The 21695-nt window shown below is 38.4% G+C and overlaps 1 protein-coding gene across 2 annotated transcripts in view; it reads right to left on the reverse strand.

The window, feature by feature from the left end:
- The window catches only part of ncoa3 (nuclear receptor coactivator 3), a 39116-nt gene that overhangs the window by 14011 nt on the left and 3410 nt on the right, over nucleotides 1–21695 (reverse strand). Inside the window, exons 1-3 of one of the 2 annotated variants that reach the window (XM_052568812.1) lie at nucleotides 14796–14847; nucleotides 742–846; nucleotides 487–647 (exon numbers count right to left, since the gene is read on the reverse strand). In XM_052568812.1, the coding sequence (XP_052424772.1) occupies nucleotides 487–647; nucleotides 742–827 (247 nt within the window). In that variant the 5' untranslated portion in view covers nucleotides 828–846; nucleotides 14796–14847. Of the gene's footprint in view, nucleotides 1–486; nucleotides 648–741; nucleotides 847–14795; nucleotides 14848–21695 lie in introns of those variants that run through there. The other variant, XM_052568811.1, reaches the window with a different exon arrangement.

A 21695-nucleotide genomic window follows, 5' to 3' on the forward strand; every position in this document is an offset into this window, starting at 1 on the left:
TGTCTCGCGCAACAAGCTTGTGCAGACTACAGTTCTGAATGCTATATATAATTATGAGAAAAATGAGCACAGGAGTAACTAGAAAATAAACCTCAAATCTGATAATTAAGTTACATTTTTCTTCATGAAAAATAATTTACTGATTTTAGTCAAATTAGATTTGCTAGGTTTTGCTGCTGGATAAACCCACTTAAACATTTAAATCCACAGATGTAGTCATATTCACAATGCACAAAAAAAAAAAAAAAAGAGAAATAAATATTTTTTTGTCTAAATCTGCATTTTCTATTAACTAAAACTAGCAAAGGTGTAACAAAATAAAAAAAATGTCACTCGTGACTATTTGCAATATCACAATATTCCACATGCCACCAGGTGGCAGCGTTTTTATTAAACCGAGGAAATTCATCCGTTTCCCCACATCGTGGGTTTAGTAAATATTTTCACAGACCGATATGTAAAAGAGCCGTTTGAGCAGATGTGTACCTTGCTCTTTGATCTGTCGTATCTGGCGCACTGTCTCTTTAAGGATGGCACATTTGTCTGGTTTGACATTGAAGCTGTCGATGTCACTAAGGTTGGCCGAAATGAGTTCGGCCAGCTCCTCGATATACTTGCTCTCCTGTTCCCTCCTGCGCTTATCACATCTGTAGATTAAAAACACACACACATACAATTTTAGGAAGAAAATCATTACAAGACCTAAAACACCGCTTGTTATCACACCCTAAAATGTCTCACCCTTGTCCTGGTGTGTCACATGTGGAGAGTTTGCGCTTTCGGTCCGAGCACAACGGCTCCAGTGAGTTCTCACCCACTCCGCTCATGTTTAAAACATATCAGCACCTAAGAAACATGCAAAGTTTAGATTAGGGGCAGAAAACACACAACCAAAGGCATATTATGATCTCTAAAAGAACGGAAAACTAAACTAAAGCACTTCTATTTCAGCACAAGTGCACTACAAACAAATAATGAGCTGACTTTGGCACTTCTAGACAATGCACTTGAAGGTTTCATCTCTTTTCAAACGGTTTTGGTAAAAAACTGCAAATGTGTGTACGTGTCTATGGCTTATTTTTAAGTGTTCCCACATACAGCTGAATGCGTGGAATGTTCCAGGCCTCAGCAGCGGTGCTGCATGTGTGTGTGTGTGTGTGTGTGTGACAGTTTGTCTGAGAAGAGACACTGATTATGATGGAGTGAAACGGGGCCCCAGGGGAAATGGATCAACCCTTAGTGTGTTTGTGTGTGTGCGTGTGTATTTCTGTAGCAGGGACTGGGTCAATTATCTCAATCCATGAAGCCGTACGCTGCACAACATATAAATGAAATGTATGAATGATCTAATTAAAAAGCAGCCTAATGAATCTGAATAACTTATACAGAATTAAAGCTTCAGAATTCCTTTCATAATGTATGTCAGAAACATAGTGATAAAATGTCCTTCCTCCACACGTCTCATGATGACACACAATCACACCATTTCTTCCTACTTTTACCGTCACCGCTCCGCCCACTTCACTAACGACAACACTTCCTCCTCTTTGGTGATACTTCTCACTTCTCTGCCTCTCTGTGATCATGTCCTGTTTTGTTATTAGAACTGGCCTTTCTGATTGTCTGTCTTCCTTCAAGTTATGTACGCAAAGACATACTGTGGCCCAAAATATTAATCGCACTTAAGCCACACTTAAAATGTATGAAGGTCATTGCATTAGATATAAAATAATCAAACCATTTGGCATTTATTTGAAAGGTGAAGTATGATTTCTGTGCCACTGTAAGGGCTGGATTAAAATATTGATTTTAAATTGGCTTCTTAAAAGTGAATGACTCTTATGAGCCAGTTCCTGCTAGTAAGTGAATAAGACAAAAACAAAACAAGAAAACTGCCAGAGCAGCATAGTCTGATTCCTGAAATGAATAAATCTTAGAAAGCCGGTTCTTTTTAATGAACCAAAAAAAACAAACAGCCAATCATACGTGTCAATCAAAACTGGAATGCCACTAGAGTGCAATAACGATGACCATTTTGCTAAAATTTGCATGTCTGTCCCACCCCAAACCCACAGCACTGTTTGAGTTCAATGTTCAACTTTAGTTTGAGTATAGATTTTGGCATTTTGAATGCATTTCTATTTGTGGTGTAATTATTATTTATTACTCAAAGCCTATGGTGACTGCACCTTTTTGCGAAATATATATGGCTAATGTGTTAAACTACACCTGTGGTTACTCTGCTGGGGCATTAGTGTGAACTTGACAGGAAATTACATCATACATTCACTAGAAATCACTTGAGGTAATAAAAATACTCAGAAATGTCAACTTATTTCTGTTTTCATTTGGTTTAATATTTAAACAGAATTGATTTTAAACTGTGGCTTCAGCGTCCAATTACTATTAAAGAGTCACTGTATATAAATGCACACATGGCTGTCTTTTCGTCTCCATTCTTTTCATTCTCTCTGGCTTCTGCTGCTGTTATCAGTCTCTGTCACTCTGGTCATAGACCCTCTGCTGTATGCGTGCATGTGAGCAAGTGTGTTTGTTTAGAGCCCTGACCTTGCCCCGTGCCTGACCCCTCCCAGAGTTCAGCGGAAATCTCAGAGCACAGACCATCGGCTTGCAGTCTTTTCCCCTTCCCTCGTGGAGCACACACAAGCAAATTTGCCTTTTCCTCTCATTTAAAGGCATAGTTCACCGAAATATGAAATTTCTGTCATTTACTCAACCATGTGACACATGTTAAGACTATTTCTCCTCTTCAAAACAAATGTTTTGTTTCTTTAATATTCTTTTATCATTTGTGTCCGGCCTTTTAAAGCATGTGTAACCATCATTCTCACATTTCAAAGTTTATGAAAACATCGTAAAAGTGATCCATATGAATTGAGCCGTTGAATCCAAGTCTTCAAAACTGGTACAATTGCTTATAACAAACTTGATTTCATTTAGGTTTTAATTAGCATAAACACTGATAAATGCACATAGCGCATCAAATAAGGTAAAGAGAAGCACAAACAAGTCTTGTGGATTACTTTTGGATGCCTTTATGTACTTCTGAAGCACGAAAATGTTTGACTTTAAATGGATGGACAAATATTTGAGAGAGAATTTTAATACATTCATTTTTGTTCCAAAGATGAAGGAAAGTCATACAGGGTTGGAGCAACACAGGTAAATGATGACAATTTCTATTTCAGGGTGAACTATTTCTTTAAAGAAAACTCCCACAGTTTGCTCTCAGTCACCTAAAAACTTTAAGTATGAGTTCATCATTCCTGAGTCTGACAGAGAGACATTACACAACTGTGCCCATACTGCACTGCCTGTGCTGACACGTACAGCTGTCTGTCACAAACCTATAACACACCAGAAAAATGCTGCAGAACCGACTGCATCTTCTCTACTTTTATCTCCTTCACCCTTTCTATCTCCTTGAACTTCGCAGTTAAATAGAGTTAAATAAATGATAAGCGTACAGACATTCATGACGGTTAAGGTCAAGGCACCATTCAGATCTAAAAGTCACATCTTTAAAGAGACAGTTCACCCAAAATCAAAAATTCAGTCTTAATATATTTACCTTTTTGTCATTCCAAATGTTTTTCCTTCATGGAACAAAGATATTTTAAATCTACATGTGCCGGTCAAATTATTAGAATATCATCAAAAAGTTGATTTCATTAATTCCATTCAAAAAGTGAAACTTGTATTTTCATTCATTACACACAGACTGATACATTTCAAATGATTATTTCTTTTAATTTTGATGATTATAACTGACAAGGAAAATCCCAAATTCAGTATCTCAGAAAATTAGAATATTGTGAAAAGGTTCAATATTGAAGACACTTGGTGCCACACTCTAATCATCTAATTAACTCAAAACACCAGCAAAGGCCTTTAAATGGTCTCGCAGTCTAGTTCTGTAGGCTACACAATCATGGCGAAGACTGCTGACTTGACAAAAGACGACCATTGGCACCTTGCACAAGGAGGGCAAGACACAAAAGGTCATTGCAAAAGAGGCTGTTCACAAAGCTCTGTGTCCAAGCACATTAATAGAGAGGCAAAGGGAAGGAAAAGATATGGTAGAAAAAAAGTGTACAAGCAATAGGGATAGGCGCACCCTGGAGAGGATTGTGAAACAAATTCAAAAATGTGGGGGAGATTCACAAAGAGTGGACTGCAGTTGGAGTCAGTGCTTCAAGAACCACTACGCACAGATGTATGCATGGGTTTCAGCTGTTGCATTCCTTGTGTCAAGCCACTCTTGAACAACAGACAGCGTCAGAAGTGTCTCGCTTCAAAAAGGACTGGGCTGCTGCTGAGTGGTCCAAAGTTATGTTCTCCGATGAAAGTAAATCAGGATCCCAGAGTCTGGAGGAAGAGAGGAAAGGCAAACAATTCATGTTTAGGGGTGCTCCGATCACGATCGGCCGATCGTTATGCGCATCTCATCAGTAAAGCCGGTTCTCTAATCAGTGGTTAATTCCATCAGGTGCGTGATTTCACATAGAGCAGCTGTTACTACACAGAGCCGTTGTTAATAGAGAAGATGCGCAAATCCACTTCATTTTCAGCGTTTTTTGGTGCATCCTCTCAGTTAACAATGGCTCTGTGTAGTAACAGCTGCTCTATGTGAAATCACGCACCTGATGGAATTATCCGCTGATTAGAGAACCGGCTTTACTGATGAGATGCGCATTAATGATCGGCCGATCGTGATCGGAGCACCCCTATTCATGTTGCTTGAGGTCAAGTTAAAGTTTCCACAGTCAGTGATGGTTTGGGTGCCATGTCATCCGCTGGTGTTGGTCCACTGTGTTTTCTGAGGTCCAAGGTCAATGCAGCCATATACCAGGAGGTTTTAGAGCACTTCTTGCTTCCTGCTGCTGATCAACTTTATGGAGATGCAGATTTCATTTTGCAACAGGACTTGGCACCTGCACACAGTGCCAAAGCTACCAGTCCCTGGTTTAAGGACCATGGTATCCCTGTTCTTAATTGGCCAGCAAACTCGCCTGACCTTAACCCCATAGAAAATCTATGGGGTATTGTGAAGAGGAAGATACGATATGCCAAACCCAACAATGCAGAAGAGCTGAAGGCCACTATCAGAGCAACCTGGGCTCTCATATCACCTGAGCAGTGCCACAGACTGATCGACTCCATGCCACTCCACATTGCTACAGTAATCCAGGCAAAAGGAGCCCCAATTAAGTATTGAGCGCTGTACATGCTCATACTTTCCATGTTCATACTATTCAGTTGGCCAAGATCCTTTCTTTGTATTGGTCTTAAGTAATTTTCTAATTTTATTAAAGTTGGCTTAAGCTGACCAATCCACATTCAGGACTGAAATATACATTTTATAACTAAATATGCGTGTACGCACATGAGAGTTCACATTTGGGTGTTCCTCAAATAAACTATTACAGGACCAGAAAATTTGAATATAGTGAATGAGCCACAAGGACCTTTTTTGTAATGCTTTTATGGCGTTTTTATGTAATTTTGTAGCTCAATTGCCCCAGTTCCTATTTGTTTTTATCATATTAGATGTGGAGGTCATTTACAGGTCATGCTAGCTTGGAATGATAGTTGTACTGAAAAAAGAAAAACTAGTTCCTAGTTTTCTGATGCAAATTGGTCTGTGCTGGTTTAAGATGTTTTTTTGGTCAGTTAAATGTTAATAATACTGTTCCTCGTGTATTATTATCGTTATTTTTTAAACTCTTTCTTTGCCTGAAATAATAATAATAATAATAATAATAATAATAATAATAATAATAATAATTATTATTATTATTATTATTATTATTATTATTATAAGGGCAGTGTTTTCTTTACTCAAATTTTTTTTTTAATCTGGTATCTTAAACCGCTGTGCTTAATCATAGCCAATACACCATCATCCTTTCTAGATTTTGACATATTTTAAAAGTATTTTATCAAGATATTAAAAAATGTTTGCTACATTGTTAAACAACACTGCTCATATAAAATTGAATTTTGAGAGGGAAAAAAACATAGGCCAAGTCACATATAGACTCACATCTCTTTTTATGATTACATTGAGAAATAATGTAGGCAAAAAAATGCAGGTAAAGTTCCCTTCTCTCCACAAAAAAATCCATTTGGCGATTTAAAGAGTTCAGACTATATAAATGTCAAAAGACAAATTAATTAATTGAAGAGTTTGATTTTTATGCATGGGGGGGTACCCACTGGCAGACGAGCCTCGAGTACTTTATATGTTCTACATCTCTTATACGTTCTACATCAATGCTGGTATACAGATAGAAACAAGACATTCAAAACTGTCAAGCTTTTTTTTGCAAATTGAATACAACTGTAAAATAAATAAAACTGTAAAGCTTTTGCAAAAAGAATACTACTTTCTGCTGTGTCGTTTTCTTTTCCATGAACTTTAGATCATGTCACAATAATCCTTAACTCGTTCTGTTAATCTGTCAATGATTTAAGTGAAATCTATTTTGTTTATAGGCCTACATTTCCTTTTTATGCAAGCCTACAGTTGTATTCCATTTTCTCCATTCACAGAATGGATGTGTGCGTCAACGTCACATTTGCAGGCCGTAGCTACTACTTTACTTCGTGATTGGTTGACAGCAAATTTCAAATATTAAATGGAATGATAAAATAACATTATCAACCGGTTAATGGCCCTTTAAAATGTTCTTATTATTTTCAGAACTATAAAATTTGATTTAGTTTTGGTTTCTGTAAAAATTAAGTTAAGTTTCCGGTTTTGTTTTCATTCCTTGAACTGCTTCAGAGCCCTGCCAGCAACAAAACCAAACGGCACATCAACATTCTGCTCAAGAGAGCATAAAAGAGCCAGGGCGAGCATGAATGAGAATGTGAGGAGATGAACACAACGAGTTAAAGCAAAACACTGAAAGGAAAAGAACAAGAGCGAGAAAACTTCAGTCCAAGCCAAGGATGAGCACTTCACATACGCCTTTAATTAAGCAGGAGATGTGGAGCCCACAGTAGAATCAAGGATACAACCAAGAGTGAAACTTCAGCCTGTATCTTGCTCTAATGTTTCCGATCTAGCAGTCATGATAGCAGGTGGGTTTAAGGTCATTACAACTCCATTCTACAGTGATGCAATTCCAATTCTTTCAGAAGTTTGAAAGTGAACACTGAACATCTGATAAAAAACACAGAAAAGCACAGCTCATTATTGCCGAGCTTGTGCAAAGACTTCTTACAGAATGCACCAGATGAGCATCTCCAAGTGAAGATCCACTTCCAGTCTATCTGAAAATAATGGCTATTTTAATGGGAAAGTTATCAAGAATATCCGAATCAGGAAGCAGCAAAAGCAGGCATCCTGTTTGCGCCTTCCTACACACAAGTTCTGCGTCACCACTTCCTCTTCCTGGAAAAAGCCTGGTGGCTCTTTGCAATCATATTTACATATTCAACCTCATGGGTTCAACCGGTTCTTGTTCTCTCTTCGAAGCTAATCTGTCTGTCTCTTTCTGTGGGGACTTTATCTGTCAACAACACCCATTATCTCTCTCTCTCTCTCTCTCTCTCTCCCTCTCGATCTCTTAAAAACTTTATTTCAGAAAATTATGTTAAAGGAGCTTTATTTACGACTCAGTAGAAGTTTTTATAATGAATAACTCTATAAAATCCAATTGATGTTATATGAATAATGTATATATTACATATACATAAAATAATTAAGTACACACATACAATATTTACATTAAATACAAGAAAATGTTTCATTTAAATGGAAAAACAATTAAAAAAAATGGTGTTCTCTTAAACACACAAATGACAAAACGACTTGCATTTTTGAAAATAATTTTAATCTAATAATGAATGGTAATAAACAACAATTGATAAGCACAGAGGATTATTCTTCACAAAAACATTTTAATACATGCAAAATGTCTCACTGGGACAAATGGTTCAGACATCTGAACTGTTTCACTGAAGCAGACAGTTTGAACTGAACTTCCCAAATCTACCACCATTTCCGCAACTTAGTTTCAAATCAGGCGTGATATTAAATGGTCACGAGACAAAAGCATATTAATCCACTGCATTATTCACAATGATTGAAACATTCAGACATCGACCAGTCATAACTAATAAGTGGATTACTCTAAACACAATCATTGTTTGCTATTCAGTTGTAAAACTCCTGTTATAAAATGCAGCACCAGTGAATTCAATGGCTTTTTGTAAACACAAATCTATCTGTTTTATGGAAACTAATACACTGGCTGGAGGGGAAAGAATATTTTATAAATGAAAATTAAAGAGATGAACAAAATTGAGATTTACTGACTGCAAATTCTACAGATATAGACTACAAAACCACAACCACCCTCCCCAATTGCTGCTGTCTCCTCTGCCTGTTTCCCTGACGACCAGTAGGGTAACATCTTAATATCCCATCATGCCTTGACCCCATACAGAGAGAACCTACATTATTGATGGGGCTGCCTCCTGTCGCCACATACACACCACACACAGTCCAGCTCAACACCTTCTTCATACATATCAGCAGTCAAATTCAATGGGCCGTTCAAAACAATCACACCGAGTTAAAGGGAGAAATACATTATTGAAAGAAACAGACTTATAATTATGTCAGCGGCACCTGTGACTGCCAGTTCTCCTTGTACAATAAAAGGGCTATCAAGCCATTTAACAAATCACACCTCAATCATGCATTAAGATTAAAGACATTATTAGCTTATTTTCTATACCTCATAAAAACTCCGCTTGGCATTTTATATAAAACTGACGGTGTTTTAAAACAAACTGCCACTTACAGTGAAGGAAAAGCAAGACATAAGCCATGCACTGACTGTCAAAGGAAACCAGCCATTACACAGTTTCTCTCACTGAATACCCATTTATACTGGGAAATGTGCACGTCAGACCCGGCATATTGCCGGAACATTGCCGGGTCGCCTTCTGTGTGAAAGCAAACACGTCCCGGGATTGATTCCGGCATTGATCCCGGGTCGGAGACCTAGTAACATTGCCGGGTTCAATCCCGGGATGAGCGCTGTGTGAACAAAAGCCAGATCTAACACCGTGTCGAAGTGATGACGCACGTTATCACGCGACTCTTTTACCGGCTGTTTTGAAGAAAGATCAACATAGTAGTAATAACAACAATAACATGTATTTTAATATTTTATTACCATTAAAAAAATGTATAATTATAATAACAATAGTGTTATTATTAATAATAATAGCATGTATTTTGATACTTCTTACTATTGAGAAAATAACAATAACATTATTATTATTATTATTATTATTATCAACATCCATTACAATACATTAAATAGTCTCGGCCTCAGACGTCACACCCACAGACCGCTGGCTGAACGTCTGATGCATATGGCACATAACAGTGGAAACGCTTCAGGAATGTCGAAGTCCTCATCGGATTGGTTGAATTCTACAGGATTTGCGCGAGACGTGTGTCGCGTTCTGTAACATTCCACCGGGAAACAAAGATACCGTGGCGCCAAACCCTCTCACGCAAGAGGAAAGCCTAGTGTTTATAATTGTGACAACGAGTGCTTATCAGGATCAACTAAATGCAGGATTTTCAAAAGTATTGAAATATTTAAATTTCACGGCTTTAAAATATGTCCGAGAGTTTTAGACACCGGTCTGTTATTGTGCCGACATTTGCACGCCTCGAAACGTGACGATGAACGAAACGAACTGTGATTGGTTGTTTTACATGTCGGTCAAACGGCCTCACGGGCGGCCTTGGCCAATGAAAGCTGCTACAGAATCCAGACCTTCAGTCTGAAGCTCTGGCTATGCGAGACTATATATTACATAACATAGCCATATTTAGCCAATTACACATTTACCGAACCAGTTCACTTTGTATTTATATTGTATCTGGAGTTGGATGGGACTTTAATTTTTGTGTGTACTTCAATTTGAATTCAATTGAAGTTTCCTATATCAAATTTCATAACAGGTTATTTTGTAATTATTCAACAACATGTTTTATTATTATTATTATTATTATTATTATTGTGATGCAGTACTTTTTGACCTACTTCAGTTTCACTTGCATCTGATAATTTATTTGACATCATAAAAATAACACTATTATTATTATTAGTTATTTGCACGAATGCTTTTAACTGGAGCTTTTTCATTAGGGACAGGCAAGTACTACATATGTCTGCACATGTACCTGCCCAGTCATGCTTTCATTGAGTATATGGTGCATAATGTCTCAATGGTAACACATCACAGTGACACTATGTTAACTGTGCATATGAATCCAATGCATCTTTACAAACAGATGAATGAATTGTAAAGGAAGGGAAGAAAAATAAGGAACATATAAAGAGAGACATGAAGAATGACTCTAAAGCAAGACCCATTCAGACCCAAAATAGTCACCCCATTCTGGCAGAGCCTGAAATAAAAAGCATGAAATCTGAGCTCAGTGCAAACACTCACTAAATAACAAACACATTCACAACAAAACCTCTGCAGACTATACGGCACGCACACGCTCTGGATTTTCAAAACGAGGATGAAAACCCTGTGGAAATGAACTGTGGCAATATCTATTCGGACACGCTGCATGAGGAGGATGAGGTGGCACAAGTTACTGGCTGCCGCCGCATGACCACTCTGGACGGCTCCATTCTGCAGCAGAGACGAGCGAGACAGCAAGTGCAAGAGATGAGCCAAGGTAGAACAAAAAGAAAAGGAGGGAGGGAGTGAGAAAGAAAAAGAAAACAGCACAAGAGCAAGGGACATAGAGTGGTTATGACTGGAGGAGGAGGATGGTGAGAAAAACCAAGAGAGAGAACAATAGCGAACAGCCCAGACATGCAGACATGTGCCAAGCATGTGTGTACATGTGCAGAGATCCAAAAGCTTTTCACAGCAACACTCTGCATTATCTGAACTCAAGCGTACTGACACACAATTCACTTCACCAAACCTGGACGCACTCACTGTCCAGCGCTGAAAAAAAAGTAGCAAAGATATCTGAGGATGCAGTAGGTGATGAAATCGTCAAGTAAAGGAGATCACATTCAAAGAATACTGCATAAGCACACTCTTTAATTGAAGCTTCTTCCCACTAAACTGTTTCCAACAAAGTTTTTTAATTTGTGTACCAATATAGATCTAGAGGGAGTGGCCATAGCTGTGTGTTAAGGTGCCATACTTGGATTAAATATTATATTAAATACTTTGATTTTAAAGGGTTAATTCACCCAAAATTGAAAATTCGGTCGTTAATTACTCGTAGTAACCGTAGGACTTTTTTTTCATCTTCGGAACACAAATTGAGGACAAAGCAAGGACATCTGTAAAATAGTCCATGTGATGCAACACCAGTAGTTCAGTAGCAGTAATTTTACGAAGCTACGAGAATACATTTTGTGCACAAAGAAAACAATAATAACAATTTATTCAACAAATCTTCTCCCGGAGTTACTGTCCTCCACCATTTTACAAAGTGGCCCAGAACGTAATCAACATAATCAGCGTTCACCAAAACATTATTGAGGTCATGTATATATTGCGCAGTATATTGATTATTGCGACAGGCCTAACAGGAAGTGCTCATAATACCAAGTTTTAGGCACGGTTTAAAAAAGTAGCTAGAAAGATAAGGAATGAGTAAAGAGAAATGTTGCAATACTAAATATATCGACTTATCGTGCAATATATGTTAATGACCTTAATAATTTTTGGTGAGGCAATATATCGCCCATAATATTTACTTAAATTAAATGTCACCATGTTTTTGGTACATTCCACTTGCGCCGGTGTCTTCTGCAGTGTTCTCGTGCATAACGTGTTGTGGTCATGAAGTGCTAGTTCAAATGTAAAAAATGCTTCTACCAAAAAAAAAAAAAAAAAAAAGTTTCATCTGAAGATATGGCTTTGTTTAGGGATCTGTGCCTTTGTGCATACGGATATCCGGGTAGGAATTGTATTTTACAGCGACAGTGTAGACCCTTAATTACAGAGAAAAGAAGGTCAGGAAAAAATCTGCAGTTGTGTAAAAAATCTGTACAAGTTCTTTGTGCAATTTTCTTTTTTCTACATGTTACTTTTCACATTTTGTTGGAAAATGTTCATATTATTCATATATATATATATATATATATATATATATATATATATATATATATATATATATAAAATGTCATTAATGTTAAATCTTAAGTTGAGATTTAAAATAAATATTTTAACTGGTATGTAAAAGGAATACTGCTGTAAAAAAAAAGCACCTTATTTATTTAAAGTGTTTGCAAACCAAATGTTATTGCACGTTTTTTATAAAGTAGTACTTTTAAGTGAAAAAAGTGCACAATACACTACTTTTGAATGAATTATTGAATTTTGTGCTTAATGCGATTAATTAAAGACAATTGTGATTAATCACTATATATATATACAAACAGATCAGAACGCATGTCCTTCACTGTGAAGCACACTACACAGTTATATTTATTGAATTAAATCACAGCCTTTTGAGGTTTAATACCACCATATCACACCAGGCCATATCACTATTTTGATTTTAAGCCGATTAATTGTGCAGCCCTAGTGTGTATGCTGTGTTGCTTATGGGTGTGCCACAGGCCCACTTTTTGATTCATAAAAATTAATCTGTTAATCCAACTGTGTTACTGTAACAGACCACCAGATAATAAGTCATTCCTGCTGTGCAAAACTAACACATACACACATTACACGTCTTTAAGTACTATATTAGGGGGAAGATGAAGCGTCAGCCTTCCCTCTCGTTCAAGAAACCGGCACATGCAACCTCATACCAACATTGCAGAGCAAAAACTGTAGCGTTCAAGGAAAAATGCAACAAACTCTGGGAGAATCACCTCCGCAGGAAAGAGAGAGAGAGCAAAAACAAGCAAGCATAAGGGTAAAAAAAAAACACAAAGTCCATACAAATTCATTCATTAATCTATGACAGAGAGGCTTTTCAGCAGCCTGACGGGGGGAAAAAAGCATGGAAGGAAAGAAAAAGACTGCAAAAGGGATGGAGAAAAGGGAAACTGGTCATCCAGCCTCGGTTTTATCCAGTGAGCTAATGCAGCATCGACTCTTTCAAACACATAAAAACACAGCACTCTGAGGGCAAATGGAAAAAGCAGAGGGTGGGCCTCATTTTCCTCATAAAAAAGTCCATTTAAATAGCACAGCTCCATTCTGGAAAACAACCACAGATTTTGAACCCAGAAGGAAGGGAGAAAAGAGAGAGAAATAAACTAGTGCAGCCTAAAACTCCACTGCATTTCTTTCCAGAAATGTTTTTTTATTTTTTCTTGAACTCGCGTTGACTGCTCTGTGCTGTTGAACAATTTATTCATTCCAGACTGTGACTGTGTCGATTCCTTTTTCCAGCCTCCGCTCTTTCTCCCTCTCCCTCTCCCTCTTTCTCAGAGTAAACATAGGAAGAGCGTAGGCTCCATTCCAAACTGGTTCTGGGTGTTCCTGCGCAGCTCCGGCAGGGTCAAAAGTTTACAGTGGTTTTAATTTCACCTTTCCTCAGCCAATAGCGACACAGCAGCTGAACTCTGACCTCTACAAAAGGATTCTACTGGCAGGAGGATCGCTGCTCTCTTTCGCTCTCCCATATCCCCCTGCACTCTCTCTTTTACTTATCTGTTTCTTTCTCACCGCTTGGATTTGTTTTGAAATTGGTAGAATGTGGGATTTCAAACAATGTTAAAAGCAGGATGACTCAAGAGCTACAGCAAAGGTTTTAGTGCTCAAGAGAAAGTAATGTTATAAACCTGAATTTGAAAACTTTTTAAAAAGTTTTTATTTTTTATTTTTTAAATATGTTTACTATATTTTTGTTTGACATCAATGTCCAACCTCAAATGCCAAACCAATCTTAAATGGCAATTAACTTATGCCTCTACAATTTATTGTTTTTGGTCAATAATATGTCAGCAATTTGCATATGGCACTGTAACAATTTTAATTTTAAATTATTCAATAATTAAATGAAATAAATGAAAGTCGTGACATTTGCCAAGTATGGTTACCCATACTCGGAATTCATGCTCTGCATTTAACCCATCCAAGTGCACACACACACAGCGGTAAGAAGTGAATACACACCCGGAGCAGTGGGCAGCTATAGATCCAGTGGCCCGGGGAGCAACTTGAGGTTCAGTGCCTTGCTCAAGGCCACTTCAGCCATGGGTATTGAGGGTGGAAGAGAGCACTGTTCATTCACTCCCTCCCACCTACAACTCCTGCCAGCACCAAGACTTGAACCGGCAACCTTCTGGTAACTAGTCTGGCTCTATAACCATTAGGCCACAGCTGCCCCAATACATTATTCATACTGTATTATTTAGAGGACATTTTATATCGATATATCGGCCGATATTTGTAATTTTTCAAATATTGGCATTGGCCGATAAGTTTTTCTGCTTGGCTAATGTGTTCGAGGCAGGACGGCAGCATCTGAGCACACAGTGCTTATATTCTCACTCTTGTGTCGTTGTTAACAGTTGTGTCTAACATGGTAAGAACTCGGTCTAATAATCTGATAGCAAGGTTAAACAAATAAATTAATGTATACAGAAAGTATTATGACGATTGCTTTTATATTATTAGTACTAGAAAGGCAAACATTATAATACTTTCTCATTTGCCGTCAGCATTAAGCAAATACGCATTTATATAATTTAAACAAAGCTTTGAATGAATAATGAACATTTAATTTTACAAACCTTGCAAACTTCGATGGTCGAATCCAGCTGTAAGATCTTGTAAAGTGTGTACGTGTATCCAAACTTCCGAGAATACTGAAATCCCTGTTGGTTACAGTGTTTACTTCATTTTTAATTATATTTTTATTAATATTTATTTATTTGTTAAAAAATACTTTGTCATCTAAAGTATAATTATGTTTATTTTACACAGTTATTTTTTTATCCATTGTCAAATGATTTCACATTTCTTAAATATTAATAACAATAATAAATAATATCGGCTTTATATCGGCTATCGGTACCCCTGCTTTTCAAGATATCGACATTGTAAAAAAAAAAAACAATATCTGTCGACTACTATTTTCTGTAATGTAAAAAAGACCCTGTTGCAAATTAGGACCGGCCTAAAACAGGCCTTGTCTGTGTCTTTCTTTGCTTTTTTCTCCTCCATCATCCTAATTCACAAATCAAATTATGCAGTTTTCATAGTAAAGGGAGCTAAGTGCCCCATGCTGACCTCAGCCTGTGACCCCTTCTGTTCTCCAGGTTCTCTTTCCTCTCCCTCAGCACATGCTGCCCCAACACGGGCTAAACGCCAGTTCAACATAGACTAACACTATTAAAAGCGTGTTTAAATGACTTATGAGCACTGAGACAACAGAGAGGTCGAACAGGCCGAGCACCCAGGGAGCACGAGAGAAAGGCCGAAGGCTGGGGAACGCTCCAAAATTGCAGATAAAAATCAACTAATCGAGTTTTAACTGCCAATACGTTTGATGAAGCCCGGTCCAGTTCTAAAGGCTTCTCTGAATATTTCAAGGTTACACTCTTAGTCACCTTGGCAGAAAACCGTTGGCTGACTGGCAAGTCACAGTTATTTCATGAAAACGAATTGAGCTACAAGCAAATTGAAGGTCTGGAACCAGTCAAATAGTAAAAGCTACACGAAAGGTTTGATCGGGACATCACCTTTTTTCATTTACAATGTCAAAAGAGAAGGAAAACAGTAATTAAATGTGTCGCTCTCAAAAAGAGGGGTGCGTGATGGAAAACTAACTGCAAAATGGTGCTAGCAAGTCTTTTACACAGCCAACAAATGTCAACCAAGTCAAATTCTCCAACATATCAGTGCAAAAACCACAGTTATGCTGCGACCTTCCTCACCTGAATTAAATCAAAACTAAACCTAGAAATAAACCTAGAAACTTCCTGTAACAGCGTATTCTACATCTAGAACTGCTAAAGCAAAGTGGCAGCTAGCTTTCAGCGCTCTACAGAGCAGAATAAGCAAGGTTAAAGGCCAGTTGCTTTTGTTGGCTTGTTCTTTTCTTAAAGATAACCTCTGACCTGCTCTGGGGTCAGCAGTGTGCTCTCGCCACTACTGATGGTGTCTGACTGGGTGCTGAGTGAGAGATCGGTCACTACGCACTGATCCTGAACACTGTTTGGTCAGATGCTGATTGGAGACAAGCTCAGGTGATGAGTCAAACTGTCAGGAAGAATTGTGACACTTTCCTTAGGCAAAAAAGACACATCGACCTTTTAAAGTGCTCCAATGTCTAAGCATCTGACAACTTATAAATCATTTTGAATCAATTTACTCTATAAGGCAGATATTGGTAAATTTCAATCAATCAGTGAAATTAACGGCAGTATCTGCACAGTAAGTAGCCTACATTCAGTACAAACATAGATGGTACAGACATCAGCATTTAGCTTTTGTTTTTAAATTGGGTTGAAACTACATAGAACTGGCCTTAAATTAAAAGATGAACTGAAACCATGTGAAATTAAAGTCAACAACTGCATAGTTCTACAGTCCAAACAACACAATCAACACACATTCAATAAGATGTTTCTTAATCACCATTCAGTATTAAATTTGGTTTTAAATTAAAAAAAAAAGGTCTCGAGTTAAAAAAATATAGATGTGAATCATTACCCTAAATTTTTTTTATTGGATAAATTAAACACTTTTTTCAGTGTGCTACAGCAGGTGATTTTATATCAAAAGTCGATGTAATTTTAATGTAAAATAAAAAATAATCATCCTATACAGAAGTGACGTTTATTTCTGCCTTTTCAAATGTTTATGCAAGCTCTTTTTTACAAAAAACCTTTACCTTTCAGTTTTGTCACAGGTATAGTATGCTCGCGCAAATTCAGTAAACGCAGGAAAGGGGCTCTTATTTTTCCGCCAGTACACCAACAGCTGATGGCTTCCTGCTATCTGTGACTTAGATGTGTAGCTCTGCACTTCCAGGGCTGTACGGATGCCCGTGTCCTGCGCACGGATTTCTAAATACTTCCACACACCAATGACATGATAGCGAATGATTAATGTAGGCGCGTTCGACTTTAAGCAGCGTTACACAGAATGATCACTGTATGACATCATAGTACCACGAGAGCGATTCGAATGCATTGGATCCGTGGTACTCTCGCGGTACTTTGATGCCATACAGTGATCATTCTGTGAAGCGCTGCTTCAAGTTGAACGCACCTAATGTAGTCATTGCATGCGACCACACATCCGTTAAAAATCGGCCGGAAAAAAAAAAAGTCCGATTGCCGATTTATGGACCAGTGCATCCCTACTTAACTGTAGGGGGCTTCAAAGTTGCAAACCTTAGTTCACCTAAAAATTAAAATTCTGTCATTAATTACCCTTGTGCTGTTCAAACACATCAAGACCTTTGTTCATCTTCTAAGCACAAATTAAGATACTTTTTATGAAATCCGATTAAATCCTTTCTGATCCTACATAGAGAGCAATGCAACTACCGCATAGATGCGAAATCAACATAACAGATCATCCAAATTGTGTCTGCTTTCTTGGCATCAGGGTTCTGTATCATCATTTCCAAACCACAAAGGGTGAAAGGTAAAGCAGCTCATGGCATTATGATGTGATATATATAGTGGTAGGACTTTGGCAGTGTGTGTGTGTGTGTGTGTGTGTATATACATAATTCAATTTTAATTAAAATTTAGTAATGACAAAAGGCCAATGCATTTGCCAGCCGCTCTATTAATAGTGCATTGGATAGATGGACCTCCTAGAGGGAAGAGGACGCCCATCATCTTTTCCACAGCGAAGAGAGCTGTCCCCGCCCACGAATGGCCTCGTCACCTTGACAACAGGCCACAAACATGAGTGAAGCTATGGCGACAGGCAGACAGACAGCACAGAGACCAGGATGTAATCTGTTTTACCACACGGTCTTGGACTCTAACCAGTAGAATGACATGCATTTCAAACCGAAAGCCATAAAACCCTCCCACATCCTGTGGCACAAGCATCTAAATGCAGAATCTTAATATGGATCGACATGGATATTTTCAATATATTCAATGCAAATATGCACTGGCGAACCACAGAACGCAGATTGTGGTGTCCGTTCAGTCGGTCACGCTCTGTGATGAGTGACACATGTGTCTCAGGTGTGTGACCGCCTCTGCACAGCACACAACGGCTGTGACAGTGGCTAATTAAAACATAAATGATGTGATTAAAGGGACAGAGCGTTGCTTTTCCCCACCTGGTGCAACCTATTCTATCGAGGCCGGAGCATGAGGTGCATCTGCTCTGCTGCAAAGCTATGATGGCACCGCGTACCAGCTTGTATTCTACCTTTGATTTAATCACTCCAAAGCTAAAATCCTATTCAGCGTTGTCCCTTCAACATCATCAGATTATCGGCCTGAGACCGAGAGATTATGGACTCTGTGACGCTCCTCAGGAACAAAACAATAAGCTGAAACCTATGGAAATACATAGTGCAAAAGAGGGGTGCATCAACCTTGGATGCAAATTGGCTTTGCGGTATGAAGGCTGACATAAAAAGAACATCAGACACCATGCAAAAATTATAGTCCACGTTTCAAATAGTGTTTGCAAAGGGTGCTTCCATAACATGTCTTGTCTAGTGTACTTATTTAAAGTCTACTAAATTACTAAAGATGTTACCTTTTTTTTGGATCACGTTATCAGAAAATAATTATTACAACATAATTGTATGATTGCAAGTCAAAAGGTGAGGACAGGTCCTACTTTAAGCAGGAAGAGTTACACATTCAGATATAAAGGGGAACGTGAGAGTCGAAAGAAGTGGAAAAGAACAGTTAGTTCATGTTCAACAATCACTTTCAAATGTCAGCAGCAATACTGAAAGACTGAACTTGTACATGAGACTAAATTTGGCCCCATGACCCACAACCGCACTAAAACAAAACTCTCACTTGGAGTAATGCAGAGTTAAAAGGCATCGTTCACCCAGAAATGAAGGTCCTTGATATACTTTCTTTAATGAAGTATAAAATAAGATGTTTTTAACAGCAGGGGTGTAACAATGCACACATTCGTTTTGAACCATTCAGTACGAGGCTTTCGGTTAGCGCATAACAAACCGAACTATTCAATTTCGTTGGACTAATCGTATTACAAATTTTTTATTAAAATTAAACTGCTTAGTATGTGAAATATAATGTTCTCAGTGCCACTGCGCTCAACAAGGCAGCCCAAACGACGTAACAGGCAAAGTGCTGTCTGCCCAGTGGCATAACGATAGTGAACGGACACGCAAGGCACGCACTGCGAAAAGGCCCTACGATAACCTCCCCTTGCTGGGGTGTGTCTAAAGACGATGATCTTGTATCGATGATAGCCAGAGATATTGTCAAAAACATCAATTGTTGGCAATGATAAGATATTTGGCATTTTCCAATGAATGTAGTTCTGTTACATTCTTATTTTTACTAGGCCTATTATTATTATGATTTCGTTATAATAAATTGCCCTGCAATAATTTCCAAAATAACTGATGCAACTGGGACCAGGATTAAAGTGGTAGTTCACCCAAAAATGAAACGTCTGTCATCAATTACTCACCTTCATGTCATTCCAAACCAGTAGGAAATTCAGGGTTCTACCACAGTCAAGACACAGAAACGCAGCAAGGACATCAGTAAAACAGTCCATGTGACATCAGTAGTTTATTTTCTTTTCACACAAAACGTAGCTTCGTAAAATTACAGTTGAACCACTAAAGTCAAATGGACTATTTTAACAATGTCCTTACTGCATTTCTGTGCCTTGACCGTGGTAGTTCTCTTGCTGTCTATGGAGGGTCAGAAAGCTCTCGGATTTCATCACAAGTACGTTAATTTGTGTTCTAAAGATAAATGAAGGTCTTGCAGGTTTGGAACGACATGAGGATGAGTAATTAAGAACTAAATTTTCATTTCGGGTGAACTATCCCTTTAAGAACCGCTGCCTTAGATGTTCTTCAAAATATATTATTTGGCGTTGCACAGATAAAATAATAGTCGCACAGGTTTGGAACGACATGAGTGTGAATAAACAATGACAGCACATTCATTTTTCAGTGAACTAATCCTTTAATTGTAGAGTAAATATTCTACAGTAATGCAGCTCAGTTGTAAAAGTTTTCCAGCACTACAGTGGGGTTTTGTACGTTTGGAATTCTGAGTAACTCTCCACAAACCTTTCGCCAAATTGGGGGGTGGGGATGCTGGCAAAATGAAAACAAGGTGGCCGCTAAGCAGTTGAAAAGTTCATCCAAAGTTGACTTTTTCTCTTTCCATCTACTTCTTTTTCTCTCTCTCTCCCCTGTTCTTCCTCTAGGCTCGACTGCTGGAGAACGCATCTGTTAACGTTTACCTCATGACTTCTCTACTATTATACAACAGGGCCCTAAACACAACACAAACACACACAGAGTCTTGCTAACTTTTTACAACGGTAACAAGACCAGACCAGGGCTAACTCTCCCATGGGCTTATTCAGGTGAACCCGTTTTACGAGCATTCTTCAGCAGAGGGTGAGAAAGCCAAAAAAGCGAGAGAAAAAAAAAACAGGAGTGTGCACTTTTCACTCTTTAAACCTCATTAGCCGCCACCCCCCCCCCCTCTCCACTTTTAACAGGAAAACAACTACAGATCGCAGTGAAATGTGTACTGGGCTGGAAAATTTACCAAATTAAGTTTGACGGCATTGAGAAAATGAAAAACCAAACACAATATTTTCCTTCATGAGCCCGATCACAGTCTCAAGTGAAAGTCTTCATGCACAGAACGTGTATGCATGTATTTCCAAGTTTCACTTTCAGCCACCCACAGCACTGCAGAGAGCTTCCTTCCGCGTATGTGTGCATATCGTGCACACGCCATCACAAGGCACATCCAGCTCGTCGTCACCGCCCAAACGACCTTGAGCCAGTCGTGCAAGAGTGTCGTCATGGCAACACAGCTTTACACAAGCAGCCACAGCTGGATGCAACTTACACATTCCTCTTAAATTCGACTCGTGCTATAGGACACTGAAGGAAGCTGTAAAGCGAAGCATCAACGCTCGCACACAGATGCCATGCAGAGACTCTTAATTATGACTCACAAGTTTCCAAATGATTCGCGCAGAATTTCTGACTTGTGAAAGACAAACCTTCACAGTCGAGCTCTTGACTGGATGTCAAAAAAGTGAAGGGAGAAAGTTGCTGTTTAAAAACTGGAAATTTTATTCCATGATAAACAACCTGGCATTCATTCGAAGGGCTAAAGACGTCCAAAAGTGGATGAGTGAAAGGAATTCAATTTATTACTCACTCCGGTCTTCACTGAGGAGGACTAACTTTACTTTTTCCCCTGGTTAGCAGAACAGAAAGTTACAAGGATCTACAAATTAGTGCTGTAAATCATGGCACAGGCTGCAAATCAGAAATATTTATGTTTGAAAATGTTTTCGTTGCAAGATCTGCACGGTGCAATAAATCTTTAAAATCCTGTAAGCTCCAAACGGTTCGTTTTCCGATTCATTTTGCACACATGAGTCACTGAGATGTGAGTCAACCTCGGCACACGTATTAAAAGTTAACAGGGCTGAAATACCCGCCTGCACCG

Source organism: Carassius gibelio, chromosome B11 (genome assembly GCF_023724105.1).
Source record: "Carassius gibelio isolate Cgi1373 ecotype wild population from Czech Republic chromosome B11, carGib1.2-hapl.c, whole genome shotgun sequence".
In the NCBI taxonomy this organism is placed as follows: domain Eukaryota; kingdom Metazoa; phylum Chordata; class Actinopteri; order Cypriniformes; family Cyprinidae; genus Carassius; species Carassius gibelio.